The following is a 20,814-nucleotide window of genomic DNA, read 5'->3' as shown; positions in this document are numbered from 1 at the left end:
GTTTTGTTTTGTAATCGTAAAGCGCTGTATTAATAACCAAGAACACCCATGTATCTCCTAGAATAGAATCATAGAATACATCTTTGTGCAGCGCATTGACTTCATTTCCCAGAAATCAGTTCGAAGGTTGCTACGTATTTAGTCTGCGTCAAACAATTTAACAGTCCACCACAGGCTGACGAGGAAAACATCGTATCGTTTATCTAAGACGTACTTGTGTTGAAGCCTTTATAAGGCATATTTGTTTTCTTTCATTAGTCTACCACATTTTGAAGGTTAGAGGTAAGTTTGCTATATTTATTAAGCGTTTAGTAACGTGATGGGCTGCGTCTAGCAAACGTTTGCTAACGCTAGCTAGCTAGCTGAACCCTACGCTACATTCACGGTCCAACCGCTGAATTTGAGTCACAGTGTGTACAAACGTATTTCTCAAATAGCTAACGTTACATATTCAGTTTTCGTTTGCCTCATTATTTATCCTGTTATATTTATGATGATGTTTGAGAGTCTGATCAGAGCCGTGGTACCCGAAAAATCATGAGTGTTAGCTAACTCCAGCTACTTTTAAAAACAACTCCCACATGTTTTGGTGAATCCCCTTTGAGGATTTTGTCTTAGGCTATAACTAACATTATTCGCATTATTTATTCGTATTTGCCTGTTCATAAATAGCGCAAAGCGGTGTCTTGAATTGCTTGTTTTATGAATCGTCCAAATTATAATGAAAAAACCCCAGAAAACTAGCAGTTGTGAAGAAACTCCCAGTCAAACAGTGATTCCCAATAGTTCTGGCTTGTGACCAATTTAAAACTAATCAATGTGTACTTGTGAGGTTATGGCCTTAGTTGTGAGCAGTACAAAATGAAAATTACTTTAACAAAGTCGCTTTTGAGATTGATTCATTAGGGGCCTGAAGAAGTATCCACTATTTTACAAGTATAAAGCAGAAGTTAGAGCGGTCAGGAACAAAATCTTTAATCATATTTTGTCTCTCTAAAAGTCTAGTTATTCCTCAGATGTATTTAAGAATCTGCTTTGCTTCTTTTAAGAAATATGGTATTTAATTTATCCTACAACAGATCAGTAATGTGGATAGTAAAATGTTCATTTCAATCAGCGATAACTGTATAACTGATTAAACTGTGGTACAATCGGTAACACTCAAGACCCCTGGTGGTTCTTGGGATTCATTTTGGAAACTGATCGGAGTAGCCTTAGTTTATCAAGCCAGTTACCTCCAATGTCCTTAAACCCTCTGCTGCTGATTGCAGATGTCTCTGGCGGACGAGCTCCTGGCAGATTTGGAGGAGGCCGGAGATGAGGGGGAGGACGGGTTGTATCCAGAGGAAGAGGAGGGGGATAGTGATGGAGAAGCAACACAGGGAAGGACAGAGGGAGGGCTGGAAGACATCCAAGAGGAGATGGAGGTGGACTACAGTAAAGCTGAGAGTGTTGCGTCCATCGCCAAGCTCCGCAATAGCAAACAGGTGAGTTGTATCATATAAGCATGTTATACAAACGGATATTAGTAGTAATGCATCTGTTCTGGTCATTCTAACATAATCTTAATTTTTTTTCTACAGTTTTCTGAGATTATGGAGAAAATTTCAAAGTATAGTGGAAAGCAGCGCAGGAACTCAGAGGGTGAGTGTGACCCGTTTGTTTGTTTGTTTGTTTGTATGCATGTTACGTATCGTACCGTATGGTTTATGTTTAAAAAGTTCCTCACAGCATTTCATTTCAGTGGAATTTTTAACCAAGAATCTGAATAGAATTGGTGTGATCATGTTGGGTTTTGTTTCCTTTTAGTCTCGGGGCCAGTTGAGTCTGACCCAGAATACAGATTGATCGTTGCAGCCAATAACCTCACAGTTGAGATCGACAATGAGCTCAGTGAGTTGGCTGTTCCTGCTTGGTTGGGGGGGGGGAAAAACTCAAAATGTAAAGGGTTTAATGTTGTTCTGCTCGGTATAACAAAGTTGTTTTTCCTGCCTGGGTTTCAGATATCATTCACAAGTTTACTCGGGACAAGTACTCCAAGAGGTTCCCAGAGCTCGAGTCTCTGGTGCCAGATTCTCTAGATTATGTCCGCACAGTCAAGGTGAGATGAAATGTTTACTCTTCTTCTATACAAAGAACCCATTTCAGAATGAGAGTAAGGTGCCCAGAGTTGATTTTGCTGCACTATTGATTATTTGTATTTTTTGTTGGACAGAAGACAATTTTTAGTTATCGATGAATGTATGGTTACACATCTGCAGAAGGCCAATAATGAATTCCAGATTGTTTGCAATGGTTTATATTTTCATGAGTTATATACACAAAAGTTAATAAGTCTGGGACTCCCAAATTATAACCACTTATGTCATGGGAAAGAAGTCTGATTTTAACAAAACTAAAGAGTTGTAGAAATTACACTGACTGACTTAATGGGTTAATGCTGTAAGTAATAGTTATTTAAAAAAAATGAAACCTCAGAATTGCTACACCCTTGGAAATGATCATATTTTTTTTAAGAAAACCTAAAGGCATTATTTTGTCACGTTTTAAGCATCCTCTATTCTCCATTTGTTTCCCCTTCTCAGGAATTGGGAAACAATCTAGAGAAGTGCAAGACTAATGAAACTCTGCAGCAAATCCTCACCAATGCCACTATTATGGTTGTCAGTGTCACAGCCTCGACCACACAGGGGTGAGTCAGTCGACAGACATCTGTGGTTTTAACGGTTTGACCAATCCTGTCCATAGGACAGTCACAGTTAAAATGCTTATCATTAAAGGTCCAGTGTGTAACGTGTTTAGTTGTTCATTATCAAAATCTGTGTTGCCCGTTCACAAACTTGTCCTTTTTTCATGAATTTTTACCACCACCATCAATTCCAAGTATTTCTTTTTGGCTTGAAATTTTACATTTGCATGAACTGGAGTAGACGCTCCATATTCATGCGCCATCTTGAAATACGTTAGCCGGTAAGGCACATACAGGACATACTGCTCCGCCTTTCACGTTTTCGCTGTCACATGATAAACTCACAGGTGCTGCTAATGGGTATTGTAGCTTCCCGGCCCCGGCAAGTTTGAAGAAGGAAACATGGAGGACCACACGTATTCAAAATCAAAATTTCAGGAACAGGAGTCTTCTTCTTCACCCAGAAAAAGGAGAAAAAAAAAGATATTGAAAAGAGCAAGAGACTGGCTTTTTGGAGCGTGAAGTCTACCGTAGCTGTAGGCCTGCATGATTAATAGTTATAAAATCGCGATCTCGATTCACCCTTGTTCGTGATTTCATTTTTTTAATGACCTTTTAGAGATTCTTATTAATTTTTTTACATTTATTTATTTTGATAGGACAGCTGAAGACATGAAAGGCAAGCAGTTAGTGTGCTAAGAAATCATTCTGTTTTTGATACTTGATGGCAATTGACAAACTCCATTTCTCTAGAGACTGAAGCTGTAGCTGCAGCATGTTGAGTGACATGTTTTAATTATGTAAAGACATGTTCAAGGAGTTCAGATAGAGCCGGTATCAGGGCCATATTTAGTTCCAATATGTTAGGTCACTATTTTTGGTAGCCTACTGTACTTAACTGGCCAGTATGTACTTTATTTTCTTTATTTATTGAAGCCTCTATGTTTACAGGCTTGTGGTAATGTGCTATAGGTGCCAATTTGTTTTGTTTTGTCATGGTTAATTTGTGCAATAAACATTACACTTTGTGAGATTTTTTTTTTTGGCAGAGACTCGTGATATCAATTCTAAGCTTAAAAAAATCGTGCAGGCCTACGTAGCTGTAATACGTACTTCGAACTGCGTGGCGCGAGAGAGTTGATTGGACCTTTTTTTTAATTTGAATTTGTGTATTTTCATGGTTTTAGGACACTGCTAAGTGAGGATGAACTGAAGCAACTGGAGGAGTCATGTGACATGGCTCTGGAGCTGAACCAGTCTAAACACAGGATATATGAATATGTAGAGTCCCGAATGTCATTCATTGCCCCAAATCTGTCCATCATTGTTGGAGCGTCAACCGCAGCCAAGATCATGGGTGAGAGATGCAAAAAGATTAGTTTAAGATTTAAATCGTTAAGATTCATTGACATTACAATATATTATATTGTATTTGCCATCCATCCCAAATAAATTGTTCACTCTTTGTTTCTCTCTCCGCCCCTCTGGCTGCAGGTATCGCTGGCGGCCTCACTAACCTCTCCAAGATGCCCGCCTGTAATCTGATGCTGCTGGGAGCTCAGAGAAGAACCCTGTCCGGCTTCAGCAGTACCTCCCTGCTGCCCCACACCGGCTACATCTACCACTGTGATGTTGTGCAGTCACTGCCACCTGTCAGTAAATATATCAACATAAACCTATTGCAGTGCATTTAACTCAGCAAGGGGACCTTGTAGCTAACACTTGTCTTCCATGTTGTGTCTTTAGGACCTCAGGAGGAAGGCAGCTCGTCTTGTGTCTGCAAAGTGCACTCTGGCTTCCCGAGTGGACAGTTTCCATGAGAGTTCAGCCGGCAAGGTGACTGTTCATATGGAGCACATACACATGAATGCAGAATTTAAGATCATGAACTGGGTGGTGCAACAAAAAAAACCTGGTTACAAAAGGGCTAAATTCCAATATTTTCTTGACGTCTACATTTTCTTATATGGAGGACCACTTGACAATACAATGTAGTCGAACGCAACGTATGAAGTTACAGCCTCAACCATTGCTATATAGTTAAAATGACAGCGCTACACTTTCAGTATTTAAAAAAAAGTTTTACAAACATTTCAACATTTTATTTTTTGCATGCAGCAATATTAAAGAAAACATCTAGTTAATTTGTAACTCCTCTGTTAACCTTTTTGTGTTTTATTTGCAGGTTGGCTACGATCTAAAAGAAGAAATAGAAAGGAAGTTTGATAAGTGGCAGGAACCTCCGCCAGTGAAGCAGGTCAAACCGCTGCCAGCCCCACTGGATGGACAGAGGAAGAAGAGAGGAGGAAGGAGGTACTCTACAGGCCACACGTTTAAAGAAAAGAAAAGTGCAATATGGAGATACTTGCAGTATTCAAATAAAACATTCTGCAACTTCAGAACAGCAAAACAAAGCACACGACAGAGCAGCAAGAAGCTGTGTGTTAGCATGCGTGTGTGTGTGTGTACCGTGTGTGTGTTCTCCAATGCTCTTATCTTTGTGTGTGTACCTTCTCCAATGCTCTTATCTTTGTGTGTGTACCTTCTCCAATGCTCTTATCTTTATGAAGGTATCGAAAGATGAAGGAGCGTCTGGGACTGACGGAGATCAGGAAACATGCTAACAGGATGACCTTCGCAGAGGTAAGTAGATATGGTCTATCAGGCGGCCTCTTTCTCTCATCTCTTTAACTATGCTCCCTGTCCCTTTTTACTTCCATTTAATCTGTCTTTCATGTTTTTTTAATAACTTTTACGACCTGCTATACTATGACATTTTTAGATGTAATGCTATATTATGATTTATTTATTTTTTCTTCCCCCATCTTTTCTACAACATACTATGACAATTTTGTGACATACTAAGATTTTTTTTTTTTCCGACATACTATACTTTGACTATTGCACAACATACTAACACTTTTTCATGACATTTTTACGACACTATATTAAGATTTTTATTTTTTTACTTTTTTCCACATACTATCCGATCACTTATTTTGACATTTTTCTGACCTGCTATACTCTGACTTTTTTTTTCGACATACTATGATTTTTTTTTTTTTTGACATACTGTAATATGACTTTTTCATGACATTTTTACGACCTACGTTTTAGTCACATACTATGACTTATTTAGACTTTTTTTTTTTTTTATTTTGACCTACTATACTGACTTTTTCGACATGTGACTTTATTTCGACATATATTTTATTCACATACTATGACTTATTTAGACTTTTTTGACATACTATACTACAACCTTTTTTTTGACATACTATACCGAATTTTTCATGACCTACTACATACATTTTAGTCACATACTAGGACTTATTTAGACATTTTTTCGACATACTAGGACTTTATTTTGACTTACTATACTATATATTTTTTCAACCTAGTATGACTTTTTTTCGACATACTATACTGACTTTTCGACATACTATGTCTTTATTTTGACATACTGTAATATGACGTTTTCATGACATTTTTACAACATACATTTTAGTCCCATGCCATCACTTATTTAGACTTTTTGACATATTATACTGACTTTTTTTGACCTACTGTGACTTTATTTCGACATACTATGCTATGACTTTTTTCGACCTACTATGACTTTTTATGACATTTTTACAACCTACTATACTATGACTTTTTTTTTTCTGTCATACTGACTTTTTTTTTGACATACTGTAATATGACTGTACTTTATTTCAACATACTGACTTGACTTTTTTTCTACATACTATACTATGACTTTTTTTTGACATACTATGACTTTTTATGACATTTTTACAACATTACTTTTTTGACATTTTTATGACCTACTATAACTTTTTTCGACTTTTTGCTACATGCTATACTTTTTTTTTCGACATACTATACTGACTTTTTCATTACATTTTTCGACTTTATTTTGGCATACTATGACTTTTTTATGACATACAATGCTGACTTTTTTATGACATTTTTATGACCCTATACTAAGATGTTTTTGACTTTTTTCGACATACTATGACATTTTGACTTTTTTCGACATACTGACTTTTTTTTTTTTTTTTTACACATACTATGACTTTTTTCGATCTACTACTATACTTTTCCATGAAATATTTATAGAATACTATATCATAATTTTTACTTTTTTATGACCTACTATACTATTTCTTTGGGAGAATCATAAGCAGGGAGACCAGCTTAATTTGTGATGTGGTGTTACAGATTGAAGACGATGCTTATCAGGAGGATCTGGGCTTCAGTCTTGGTCAGCTGGGGAAGAGCGGCAGCGGGCGCGTCAGGCAGGCTCAGGTCAACGAGGCCACCAAAGCCAGAATCTCCAAATCTCTCCAGGTGAACTCATTTATGGCAATTTTCACTCCACTATTGAGTAATTTATTTTTGGTTTTCAGTCCATGAAGTCTCAGATTGTTGTTGTTGTTGCACACAACAGAGAACTTTGCAGAAGCAGAGCATGACCTACGGAGGAAAGTCCACAGTCAGAGACCGCTCCTCAGGAACCAGCTCCAGTGTAGCGTTCACTCCCCTTCAGGTAAAATGTCATCACCCTCTTTTTATTGAATACACACTATGCAGGTTTGTATTAGTTAACTAACCATTGTACTCTCATCTGCAGGGGCTGGAGATTGTGAACCCTCAGGCTGCAGAGAAGAAGGTGGCTGAAGCCAACCAGAAATACTTCTCGAACATGGCGGAGTTCCTCAAAGTCAAGAAGGAAGCTAAGATGTGAATACGCACATCACACACCAGCATCCCACACACGGATAGTTGCACTCAACACTGTAAAGTGATAGTATATTTTCAAATTCGTTTGACATTGTGCTTTGTCCTGTATTTTGTTTTTACTTTGATTTTAATAAAACGTGTAAGGATTTCACAAAGCGTCCTGTCTTCCTTTTTAGAGAAGGAAAACATAGCCATTTAAATGATGCTCTTAGTAAATGCATATATCAAATCTTAACCCATTAGCTCTAAGTTTGTCTTGATACTTGGCAAATCCACTCTAAACTATAAATTTACCAGAACAAATCCAGCCTAAAATGAGTGGAAAATAAATGAATCCCTATTCCATTTAGGAATGACAGGACTTTACACCACACACTGACTTGTAATTTAAAGTATTTATTGAAATTTTACAATCCTGTTTATAACCCCATTTTATGACATCTCCCATGCAGAACTGTGATGAGAAAAATTGTAAATACGTCTTGAAATTCACATTTTAGCAATTTCTTTACTGACCATCACTTTCTGAAAACCTTAAAAGCCCCAAAAATAGAATCTATAAAAGGCAAATCTCTCATAACTTTGCTGTATTTTCCTTTTTTTTTTCACATCCTCAATCCAACCCCCCTCCCCCAAAAAGTCTGAAAACTAATCACACACAACATAGAATTTTAACTGCAGTACAGATCTTAAGTTTTCATGGTTGCTTAAATGGAAAAAAATCTGATTCAGTTTTAACACTCCCCATTCAAACTGCCAAGAAAAGGTGGGATCTGTCAGAGATTAAATGTTATTGTTCTTCAGTGGAGCACATGAACAACCACGGCAGAGGAGACATTTCCTTATTCGACCCACAAGTGAAATCTACCACCAGAATTTTCCTTTTTCTGTGTTTTCACTCTACATGTAAACAGTTTCAGTGCACTTTCACGGTATAGGTTTTCACTTAAATTATCAGGTGGTAAAATGAACACTGGATTTAAGGATGAAGTGACAGCAATAGAATAAAATGTTAACTTAAGGTGGAAAGTTGACTCAAATCAAACACAGATTTAATATCTATTTGTGTATTGTGAGGTGATTTGGGTACGGGTACATTCACTAAGCTTACCGTGCCCTTTGGCATTAAGGATTATGAGAATTCCTCAATGGTGTACAAATCATACATTAGAAGTAGATACATGTCTCAAACCCTATATTTTTTTTTTTAAAAGATTTATTTTACAAGTTTATTAATTTGTCACAAACATGAATGCGCCATAATAATGCATTTTCTTTGACAGGTTAACTTAAAAACATTTTATTTGTAAAGAGAGGGAGTCGGAGACCAGTTCAATTGCATAGCAATTTAATCCATGTCCAATTAGGACTCTTTCCCTGTCACAGGGAGAGGCCCTGTGGTCACTCTCAATCAGCGTTTTACTCGACCAAGACAATATCAATAAAACTATTGATAACCGCTCACTATTTCTAATAGTGACCATATTCAACAGGCATAGTAGGTTCTTAAAAGAAGCCAGTCCTACACACCATGACTAAATGTCCACTGTACCTCCCCATTCTAAACCACCAAATTACAGTAAATACAAGATGGGCAGTTTACTTAACAATCAAATCCAAGGTTTGTTTTGTGTCAAGTCAAAGGCTTCCAGGCTCATGTTGGGTAGGTGGTACAGAGAATCATGTTGAAACAGAAAAAGAAAACAAAACATGAGAAACATGCATGGGGTAGGCTTTCCTAATGCCACATACTGAGTGTGCACACAGACAGGCACAAACGCAGATCTCTAGTGAGAACCCCCTCAGCCCGTGCAGCGTGATGCATTTGATCAGGCCCACAGGGCATTTTTTGTCAAAAGCAAAAAGCTACAGGAGGAGCGAGGGACTTCACGTTGAGATGCAGCCTATACAGACACCAGTCTCCATTTTAGGAGAGTGTTTCTACTACACATCACAATCTCTATCCACAGTTTGAAGTTCAGTCTCGGAATGTCAACAGCAGCACGTTTTGTCTCTCTCTGTCCTTTCAATTCCCTGTGTCCGTCACTGCAGATCTCTGTCTTCAAGGTACCTGTACTCAAAGGTGAACCCCTCCTTCTTCCTCTGGCCCCATTTCTCATAGTCAAAGTAAATGTAAGTGCCCTGGAGAAACAGCAGAGCGGAAAGAGCAATCATTCAAAAACTGACACCACAACAACAAACCACAATCAATTGGTCCCCATACTACTTTCTAACTTCAAGAGAAAATGTGAACTGTGGGGAGTCTGCACCTGTTCAAACTCATCAGTGATAGTCTTGGGCTCCTCGTGTCTCTGGAACCACATCATGTACTTGGTGTGAAACCTCCAAGATTGTTTCTTCAGAGCCTTGGCAGACAGATACTGAGCCTTGGTGCCCTGAGAGAGGGGGAGGTCAAATACACCATCAAGCTTACAGCAAGCCTGTAATACATCATTGGGAGATGAACAGAAAGGTTGTCAACACACATAAGTTGGTGGTTGAGTATTTTACCTCTAGGTAGTAGAAGATGAAAAAGAGAGTTTCTGTGGACAGTCTCTGGTAAAACTCTATGGAGTCCGAGTGGTGCGGCGGTATCTGATGATGGAATGGCAATGTGGGACATGGATTCCTCATCAGGTATTGCCTTTAGGACAGACACAAAGACAGTCTGAAATCCATAGGAAAAACAAGTGACCAAGGCTCCCCAGAAATACCTCAAGGGGTACACTTTTGAAGAATACCAGCCCCCACGATCCCAACCAACCACAACCATGCATGCATCTGACCTTTCATTCCATATGTAGAAAAAAGGTCATAGTACAGTATGTCGAAAAAAGTTATAGTATGTCTTAAAAGTCATAGCATAGAATGTCGAAAAAAGTAATGTGTATAGTATGTCATAAAAGTCACTTAAATGTCATAGTATAGTATGTCATAAACAATGTTCTAAAAGGTCCCATGACATGGTGCTCTTTGGATGCTTTTATATAGACCTTAGTGGTCCTCTGTATCTGAAGTCTCTTTCCCGAAATTCAGCCTTGGTGCAGAATTACAGCCACTAGAGCCAGTCCCACAATGAGCTTTCCATAGTATGTGCCATTTCTGTGTCTGTAGTGTTACTCTTTTTAGGATGGCGAAGGTGATGCCGAGAGCCCAATCAGCCAGGATGATCAGTCACTGACATAATGGGTTACAGATGCAAATCACACATGCCAGTTGTTAATCATACACCTTTTTTCTTCTTATGTACCTTCTCTGTGAATTAATTACATTAAAACCTTTGCAATATCTCACTTTAACCAAATCTCTGTGTTTCAGTATTATTCTCTTTAACAGTTGCTATTGAGGAGGAGAGAGGGGGGGCAAGGTGGAGGGTGGGGGTGTGGCCTTGACCGACTGCCACTTTGCTCGTTTGAAAGCCATGCTGTCTCTCTCTCTCTCATGGGTGGGCCAAATTCTCTGGGAGGGGCAAAGCAGAGAAAGGGGAGGTAACCTTGCTCCTTATGACCTCATAAGGAGAAGATTCCAGATCGGCCCATCTGAGCTTTCATTTTCTCAAAGGCAGAGCAGGATACCCAGGGCTCGGTTTACACCTATCGCCATTTCTAGCAACTGGGGGACCATAGGCAGGCTGGGAGAACACATATTAATGTTAAAAATCCTCAAAGTTAAATTTTCATGCCATGGGACCTTAAAAAGTCATAGTATAATATGTCATAAAAAGTCATAGAAAGTAATAGCATAGAATGCCGAAAAAAAGTCATACGATAGTATGTCGGAAAAAGTCATAGTATAGTATGTCACAAAAAAGTCACTTAAAAGTCATAGTATAGTATTTCATAAACAATGTTCTAAAAAGTCATAGTATAGCACGTCATAAAAAAGTCATAGAAAGCCATAGCATAGAATGTCGTAAAAAGTGGAAAAAAGTCATAGTATAGTATGTCAAAAAAACTCAGGATAGAATGTCGGGGTGCCCAAGTAGAACCTATGTATGGGAAACACTGGTATAGTATGTCGTAAAAAATTTCATAAAAAGTCACTGTATAGTAAGTCATAAACAATGTTCTAAAAAGTCATTGTATAGTATGTCATAAAAAAGTCATAGCATAGAATGTTGTAAAAAGTGGAAAATAGTCATAGTATAGTGCCATAAAAAACGCAGTGTTTCCCATACATTGTAGATTTGTGTTGGCCAGTCACAATATAAACATTGATCACCTAATATTGTTTTTCAATTTTTATTTTATTTTATTTTTTTTTTTTTAAATGGGTAAAATCGTATTGATTCGCTCTGCCCCTCCTTGCCTCCATGGCACAGAGAAAGAAGCTACACCAAGCTTGAGCTACACAGGAAATAGAGTCCGGATCGGGCCGAATTTTTCTGTCCGAGCCCGGCCCGCGTCAGACAGAGCCGTGACCGAACCCGGCCCGAGCCCGACAGGCATTAAGAAATTTGTGTCCAAGCCCGACACAGTTAAAATCTCATTTGTTTTCTCATACTAATGACACATGTAGGCTACGTTTTTGTGTGGAAAGCCCGCTTTTATTAAGCAACTGTAGGAAGGCATTCGGAAATGTCAACAGATGAGCACACATGGAGCAACAAGTGCACGTTAATAAGCTGTTAAAATGGGTTAACCTTTCCTGCTTGCTTCGCTTCCAACCGTGATCAGAAAACCAAGGGAGACTCGTTACCTCCAGGGCCGACGTTATAAAATGAATAATGTCGGGGTTAAAATCCTGTTTCTGGTGAGCAAATGAATGAACTTGGCTTCCAGTCTGGGGTTTATTTCGGACACCGCACACACTGCGTACAAAACTTAAACTTATTCCACCAACTCTGCTCCAGTCGCATACAACACGTCTGCTTCCTCTTTCTTTATCTCTCTTCTGCCCACTTTATACACACACACACACACACACACACACACACACACACACACACACACACACACACACACACACACACACACACACACACACACACACACACACACACACACACACACACACACACACACACACACACACACACACACACACACACACACACAGTTCTCTTAAAGGATCCGCAGCACAATTTTACAACAAATGCCTTATCGTGCTGATGTGACCGAGCCCGACCCGAACCCGACCATCATTTCTAAATATCTGTCCAAACCCGGCCCGTCAGGTACTGTCGGAAGCCGTCAGGCTCGGGTCGGGTATCCATGCCTTAACAGGCAATACTTAGTTTGTTAGTAGGATCAATTCGTTGTTGTTTTTGGTCTTAGAAAGATATATAGAATACCACCAGACTCATCCTTTAATACATACTTATAGTTGTTCAGGAGCCATGATGTACAGTAATGCATTACCCAAGTTATAGAGTATGAGAGATGCATCATCACTGGTTGTAAAACAAATGCGGTGTCCTCACCTAATCCTCTCAGAGTCGGAGGGGTGTGGCATGTGTGTCCATGCGGATTCCTGCATGGCCTGCTGGTAGAGCTGGTCTTTGGGGAGAGGGGTGGGGCCAAGTGGACAGACCCCGAGCGAGGGGGGGATGCTGACTTCCGACACGGACGGCTGGGGGGCGGCTGGAGTGCCGGGCGCTGCAGATGAACCAGAGAAGATATCTGCAGGACAAAGAAAAAGTGAAAGATTCAGTCGATGACCTAAATTATACCGTACAGACTATTCTCTTATGTTCAAGAACCACCCCGCCTCTCGTGCCTTTTATGGGAAATCTCTTTCATAAACTTTGACTTCTTTCTGGAGCACATTTCTGTTTACGAGTAAATATTTGTCACATGCTTTGTCTGAGTGTACGGCTGCAACTAATAATTATTTTCATTATACACTACACTTTTGACATTTTGCTCAATTGACTGAAAAAGTAAAAAAGTCTTAAGTACATTAGTCTGGCTAACACGAACAAATCACAATGATATGACATTGAGAGAAGCAGCAACTGTATTAGGTAGTAACCAGTTAATGTTTAGTGTTTAACTTAGTTCTTAACTAACAAATATTTAATTGATAATTGGATACTTGGAATCAGTTGGCCAACTGATTAATTGTTTCAATACTTTATGGTCATTTTGACTTTTTACCCTACTGCATCTAATACAGCAGCTGTTCACAAACATCACCTATTTATACCAAATGAAATATCATTGTAAGTCACCTCCACTTCAGTTATTAGTCAGTGTACGAGTGACAGAAGGTTCACCGCGTAGAAAGAAAATGCCTGACCGTTCCGACCTCTGTCTGTTAGGTGCAGGTTGGGAATCTCTCCGTCCAGGCCTGATCCCAGCGCTGCTCTTTCAGCCATCGCCTTCAGAGAACTGAGAGGCTCAGGGGCCTGGGGTGTGAACGAGACGGAGACAACATGAGAACAGGCTGGTTGATTTAGTCAAATTAAGTTGTGAAGAGAGAGGAAAATGCCAGTATGGGCATTTAAGAGTGGAAGGGAAATGCAGAAAATAAATGATGAAATCCAACTACTATTACAGCTGCTACATTGACTTACAACAGTCAAGAGATGCCCCCCCCCCCCGAAACATCAACTCCTGCCTAAAATGATGTACCCACAGCCAGCAACAGTTATTATCAATGATATGTTTTGGATACAATGAGCAATGTATTCAAAATTCATCAACCAATCTCAATAAATACTAATAATGTTTTCTGGCACAGCTAACAACAATATAATACATTCTACACTGATACATTGTCCAACACTGCCTTCTTCATGGTGTTTGCAGTGAAGAGAATTGGGCATAAGTCCAAATATGTCTAGGCATGACATGATTTCTATCCGTACCACTGGGTAAGTGTGGGCTTCTGTGTTTGGTATAAATGTGGCCCAGGACAGAGGTTTGTGGGCAGCCATGGGTATTTTAATAACGCTATTTACAGCAGAGCACATCAATGTATCCAGTAATGTATCAAACAAAAGTACCTAACGAAAACTACCAATGCCAGCAAAATCATTTAGTAATTTGAAAATAATCCAGTTGCATGGATCATTATTAGATCTGGTAACACTTTGCTTGAAGGTATCTACATAAGAGTGACATGACACTGTCATGAACACATGAACCCGAAACCTAACCCTAACTTGTTAGGACAAAAACCGAATGAAATGACATTACTAAAAGAAGCGTTATGTCATAAACGTTTATGACTTGTTTAGAATGTTTATGACACGTTCATGACAGTGTCATGTCACTCTTATGTAGATACCTTCAAGTAAAGTGTAACCTTAGATCTTAAGCATTTATGCAAATTACAGTAAGGGATGTTGAATGGTGTAATTTTCACTCTTCAAGCACTGACCGGGTGATGAGAAATCTCACTTTTTGCAATTGAAGGGCAGATACTCTATAATAATTACTGCAGAACGCTTTTTGTCCACAGACTGACATTAATCTCACAATCTCAAACAGCTTGTTTGTCTTGTCTGCCAAATTTCTCCATGCAGTCAGCTAATAAGGCTATAGATACACCTGATAATAATAATCTCTCTGGTTTACACCTCAAAGTCTGGCTACTCAATTAGACCAGAATGTGACTCTGACAAAGACTTATGGTGCTGGCACACTAGGGCAAAGAGCTACTGGAGATGAAGGCCGATCGTGGCGTGGCATCACATCCCCTCTGTTTTGGCCAAAAGAAAATTATTATAATAATTTAGTTTAGACAGTCTTTACATTATTTTTTATGGTATAGGACAGTATTTTATATTGTAATGTTTAGGTATGTATATCTTTTAAAAGACATGTTTATGTTAAAAGAAATGTACCTACACAAGTAGTTATGTATCTCGTTATGTTTGCCCTGTTATGGAAATTTTTTTGCAAAAATAGATATTCGAATAGTTCAAACCTGTGTGTTTTTTTAGAAGGAACATTCAAACGTCTTTTTGGCCAGTTTTGACAGCCCTTTTGTGTATTGGATTGATGAAATGAAGATGAAAAATTAATAGTACGTTCTGTGTGTGCCCTCTTGACTTTATTTGTTTGCTTGCTTTCCTTACTTCCGTTTTTCATGACGTGCACTAATTTGCTTAAGCCGAACAGCCCGTCGGAGTCAATCCTCTGACCGACAGCGGAAAAAAAGTCGACGAAGGTCGAAGGTGCGAGACAGACCTGGAAAACTAGGGTGACGGGCGCTCATCGTCAGCCCAAATTTGATCAACGGCCGACCGTCTCTTTAGTGTGTCTGGGCCTTAATGCTCTATCTCATTGCTAAGGTCCTTTACCTTGAGGGCCTCAGAGGCCTGTGTGTAGGAGTGGGGCCCGTTGAGAAGACTCCCTCCTCCGGGTGTGCTGTCTGAGAACGATGGGGACGGAGAGCTGGGAGGCAGGGTGATGGAGCTGATTAAACTGGGACCATTGTCCATCCTGCAGCAAGTAGAGTGGGAACAACAGAGAGACAAGTTAACAACTATCAGGTAAAGAATAAGTAGTGATCAAGTGACCAACAAATAACTCACGGCTGACTGGTTGAAGAACTGAGAGATGAGGGTTGGCTGCTTTGTGACTGGCTCGGTGTGCTTAGAGCTGATTCTGTGGAGCTCTCTGCCACTACAGCACTGTAACCTGAGGGCAGGTGAGTGACAAGTTAGGACCAATCCTTTATAAAGAGAAGACAACTTTGACTTAAACAGAGTCACACAAGGCCAAGCACAATAAGTTAACATACTTGTGCTTCCATTTTGCTTCAGTCCACTGGGTGGTCTAGCAGGAGGAGCATTAACCCCTACTGCTCCAACCACGCTGATATTCCCTCCACTGCTTCCCATCATGCCAACTACTCCGGGGGTAGTGCTGACAGAACTTGGTGACATCTGAGAGGCACCGGGGGCTACATTTTGCCCAGGAACCAGACCCAAAATACTCCCACTCAAAGAGTTGTGGGCTGGGCTGGAACCTAGCAAACCGAGCCCTATCCCCGCTCCGTTGGTGGTGACTCCACTGGAGCCAGAGGTGGGGATGGAAGTGCTGTTCTCTGAAATGCTGGACTGGGTGGTGCTGCTCAAACCCAAGCCTCCTGAAGCTGCTGCCTGAGCGTAAGGGGCAGGTGTGGAGCCCGAAATGAGCCCTGCCAATGTGTTTAAAGAAGAGGGGTGGCCACCCAGGCCCAGACCAGACATTTGGTTGGCACTGCTGGTCCCCGTCATGCCAATTTTGCTCAATCCCAGCCCCAGCCCGAGTCCCAAACTGGATGCCGGGGTGGGCACAGATGTGAGCTGAGACTGAGAGTTGAGAGCTAATGAACTGGGTGTGCTGGGCGTGGGGAGAGAGGGGGCAGGTGAGGCTGGGAGAAGAGGGTTGCTTGGCGGGCTGGGGGTGTTGTTTGAGGGGACAGAGGGTTTTGTATGAGGTGGCTGCTGCTGCTGTGGTTGGTTTGGTGGCTGAGGTTGTTGCTGCTGTTGTGCAGGTTGATGCTGATGTTGCTGCACCGCACTGCTGAAGCTCCCTATAAGACTGTTGCTTGAGGGAACCGCGGGACTGCCTCCGACAACACTCGCCATGGACACAAGTGAGGAGGACGAGGAGGACCCAGAGGTGGTGGAGGAGGAGAAGGAAGATAGCAAGGATGGGGTGCCGTTCTTCACAGGTGACTGAAAATGGCAAAGCACCAGAAAAAGGCATTTCAGACAAAACTGTCCAGAAGGTGACTACAGCTGTACAAAGTGTATGAGGAGCAAAGTTTACTGAGAACTATGGACTTCCATATATGCAGATGATGGGACAAACTAAGTCAAAAGTCTCCAAGCATGGTCCCACAGAGTCAGTGCACGAGAACCCTTCAGCCTCCGTGCCTCTCCAGGACCAAGGATGAAGAGCGCTGCACTAAACTGTTTATCTACTGGCACAGTACAGATGAGAGCCTCTCACCTGACTAACTTCACTGTCTGTCGATCGTCCCCTTTTCTTATCGTCCTCCGAGTTCTCCTATAGAAGTAGATATCTTGATATGACAATCCACTTTTGAAATGTTGATTCAGCAAACTATGCAGTGGATTACAGCACAGTGACACTTGTAGAAGGGTTAACAAAATGCATACATACAAAATTGTGTCAGAATGTACTTTTTCTACACAGCATCCCTTTCACATACTGACCCAAGTTTTATAAATACAAACGCAAGAACTTACAGCAGTGCAAGTGGCCGGGGATGGAGGAATGGGTGAAGAAGAGGTTGTGGAAGTGGGAGTGCTGCTGGAGTGGAGATACATCTCATCCTCCACATTGCCCTGACCTGATGGAGAAGTTGCAACTAATGCTGCAGCTATAAAAGAAAGACAGGACAAAGACAAGCATCAGATGTTGTCCTTATAATCCCCCTGATATCTGAACAAAAGCATCATGCTAACACTCCACGGTGCTCTACTCACGGATGTCTTCCAGGTCTAAGTCGTCATACAAGAACTCGTTCTCCTCAAAGTCTGGGTCTTGGGAGGAATCAATGTAATATTCAACATCATCCTTGATCTTCTGGATTGAATCCACTGGTATTGAGTCATTATCTAGCATTCGTAAAATGGTCTCCAACATGCGAATGTGGAATCGATGCCTCTCAATCAACCGCTTGAGCTCATCAATACGATCTTGCTTCTACATGAATGACGGAAGACAAGCATGTGGTTTAAGACAAACATTTTAGCCAAACCTTTACCAGATTACATTGCAAAACACTATATTGAATATTTGCAGGAATTTTCCCTTCTTTTTCTTACCCATAATAACAACTTTGGATTAGAGATTCCACCTCACTTTCAAACTGATCCACCTGCATATTTAGAGTGTCTATCGTATTCTGCAGGTGAGAAAGAGGTCGGAAAAAAAGAGCGTTAATGGATTGAATCAAAACTTCTTCCTAAAACGCATTTTTATCAAACTGCCTTATTTATTAAACCCTAGTTGACAAGCTCAACATCAACATTTCTTTTTAAAACTTCAGCCAGAAAAACTCAGGCAACCAAAATGTACAACAGGTATAGATAATAGCGGATGTATTACTGTTAGCCACTGTCCCGTTTCCTCTTTTTCCCTCTGAGCTGGATCCACTTTCTGAGCGAGCCCTAAGCCTTCTTTAGAGTAGGCTTTTGTTTTTGTTTCACGTTCCACCACCTTGAACCGCTCCATTTGCTAAGGAAAGAAAATTCATATAAGCCTTGAGAGTCAAATGTTTTGATGAGTCAATGTCTAAATGCTACTTTACAGAAACAATAATAAACAAAAAAATAGGCAATTATCGAGAACAATACCGTCTCTATAAGTTTGCGATTCTCGACTAGCTGCCTTTTGTCTTTGATTTCGTTTGAGGCCACCCATGTTTTTATTTGATCTCTCAATCGCTGGAAAGAGGACAGTGAAAACATTGAGACGCATTAGTTTTTCAATACATGCACTGTTGACCAAGAGTGCAGATAAAGGGACAACGTGAGTTAACTCATCTTACCTGTAGTTTTTTAATCTCTTTCTTGAGGTCAGCCTCATATTTTTCCTTCTGGTTTGCATTGGCTGCATTATGGAGCTAAATGTAGACACATTAGATTAGATAATTTAGGTTTTGCAACATAATGTTTTGAAATAGAGTATCAATGTGGAATGCAAAGATCTCTTACCTTTTGCCAGATGTCTTCAAACTGTTCTACACCTTCAGCTACTTTTTTCAAACATCTATCGATCTCACCTGTGGAGATACAACATGTGGTCCAACATCATTCACAACATCAATCTGTGAAACACCAAAAACTTTGCGAGATGAAGTCTGTCCAAGTCTCTGTGCAAGATGCCAGGCTGGACAGTGTGATGGATCCTTTGCAACATTACTGATGAGTTCACCAACATTCATACCTTGTAGTTTTCTCTTGTCAGCCATGGCTCTGACTACGACAATGTCCACATTCCGTCTGTCACAAAGTTGGCTATGTAAAGAAAACCAAACGTCCATTCAAACAAAACACAATCCCTTCAACAGAGCATCCGTAACGTTACATCGGAGTGGAGTTGACGTTACATCCAGCCAGCTGGCCAGTTAACTCAGCTGCACAAATAACGTTATCTCTTCAGAATTTAAGGATACTTTATAACAGAACTTCTAACTATGGTTATATTTTCATGAACGTAGCGGATCTTGCTGTTACCAATATGACAGATATGGTTGTCAGTTACAATTAGCCACCTAGCCAGCTAACGTTAACATTAGCCAGCATCTTAGCTCGTCCACCTCGCTCGGTTAACTGGCCCGTTTCAAAACAAGTACCACGGAGCATATTGATGGATGGACGTCATATTCATGCATCATTATGTTGGGGTCCAGTATAGCTTTTATATGGTGGGTTTGCGTTGTGAAAGGCACAGTATATCAGAATCCATTCTAATCGTTAACCTGCTAGCTAATATGGCTAACTGTCTGGCTAGCTAGCTAATGCATAAAATGCTAGCTAGCAGCTTAGCTAGCCAAATTTAGGAAAAAGGGAAACTGGGTCAACCCGAGCATCTAGACTTATAGTTGTTTACGACATTTACCTAGGGTATGGGCTTTCGTTTGTCTTTTTCAAATACAGCCAAAACTAATTCCAGAAAGTCTTCTTTACTTCCAAATTGTGTTTTCTTTTCGACAAGCTCGCTCACTGTAATGTAGCTGAAGATGGACGGTAGCTAAAATCCACCTCCGCCTTGAGGCCCCGCCCTAAATCGACTCTACGCGATCTGATTGGACAGAGCTCACGCCTGTCACTGAGAGACATCCGCTGGAATGGTGTTCGACCATTGGCTCAGCCGTCTGATGAACTGTGGTCGACACAAGACCAAAGCTGCATCTGAAATCAGACATTTCCAATATTTATTTTTTGAAACATTTCTATAGTTAATCTTTATTAACCCCTAACCTCGTAGTATGGATATTGTAATAGATGTTACTTCAGATATATATTCAATTCCTTGTTCATTTATGGTGAGAGGTTGATCTCCATGACAACTGAGCAAACTTCATCCCATGAGGAAGACTGTTCCATGAGGCTAAAAGCTCCAGAAAAACCTAGCAAGTTGACCTAAAGTGAGGATTTTTTTATTTATTTTTTATTTCTGCCTGAAACTGGAACAATTCTTAACTATTGTATAGAAACATAATGGAAAACAAAGTTTTAATTGTTTATGCAGAACATCAATAAAAGTAGTGAAATCTTTGTCTGCTTCGGGACAACATCAGCAAACATAATAAAATCTATACGACAGAACTTTAAACGCTGGGAAACATAAAAAACTTAAACACAATAATTAAAAAACTTAAAAATTGAGCCTAACAGCCAAATCAAATTTTATATGAGCAGTTCCTGAAATATAATCATGAATCATAAAATCATTGATAATATC

General features: G+C 40.2%; 2 protein-coding genes across 2 annotated transcripts; one reads left to right on the top strand and one right to left on the bottom strand.

The window, feature by feature from the left end:
- Positions 1-124: 124 nt before the first annotated feature.
- prpf31 (PRP31 pre-mRNA processing factor 31 homolog (yeast)) lies at positions 125-7,586 on the top strand. The gene is made up of 14 exons (XM_039804758.1): positions 125-282; positions 1,272-1,487; positions 1,584-1,644; positions 1,810-1,893; positions 2,004-2,101; positions 2,586-2,692; positions 3,877-4,046; positions 4,184-4,341; positions 4,436-4,525; positions 4,875-5,002; positions 5,260-5,332; positions 6,914-7,042; positions 7,143-7,241; positions 7,326-7,586. Exons 2-14 carry the CDS (start codon positions 1,272-1,274, stop codon positions 7,437-7,439), a joined length of 1,527 nt encoding a protein of 508 aa, XP_039660692.1. The 5' UTR covers positions 125-282; the 3' UTR covers positions 7,440-7,586.
- Positions 7,587-8,719: 1,133 nt separating this feature from the next.
- On the bottom strand, positions 8,720-20,151 carry cnot3a (CCR4-NOT transcription complex, subunit 3a). The gene is given in 18 exon segments (XM_039804760.1): positions 8,720-9,577; positions 9,706-9,831; positions 9,947-10,079; positions 12,858-13,056; positions 13,676-13,784; positions 15,687-15,828; positions 15,921-16,026; positions 16,130-17,051; positions 17,329-17,385; positions 17,589-17,722; positions 17,829-18,048; positions 18,146-18,250; positions 18,454-18,582; positions 18,702-18,791; positions 18,896-18,970; positions 19,062-19,129; positions 19,294-19,364; positions 19,969-20,151. Coding segments are annotated over 17 exon segments (2,739 nt in total). The 5' UTR covers positions 19,319-19,364; positions 19,969-20,151; the 3' UTR covers positions 8,720-9,478.
- Between the last annotated feature and the right edge of the window lie 663 nt (positions 20,152-20,814).

Source organism: Perca fluviatilis, chromosome 7 (genome assembly GCF_010015445.1).
Source record: "Perca fluviatilis chromosome 7, GENO_Pfluv_1.0, whole genome shotgun sequence".
In the NCBI taxonomy this organism is placed as follows: Eukaryota; Metazoa; Chordata; class Actinopteri; order Perciformes; family Percidae; genus Perca; species Perca fluviatilis.
Note: the sequence above shows the minus strand (reverse complement) of the source record. Positions and strands in the feature narration are given on the sequence as shown.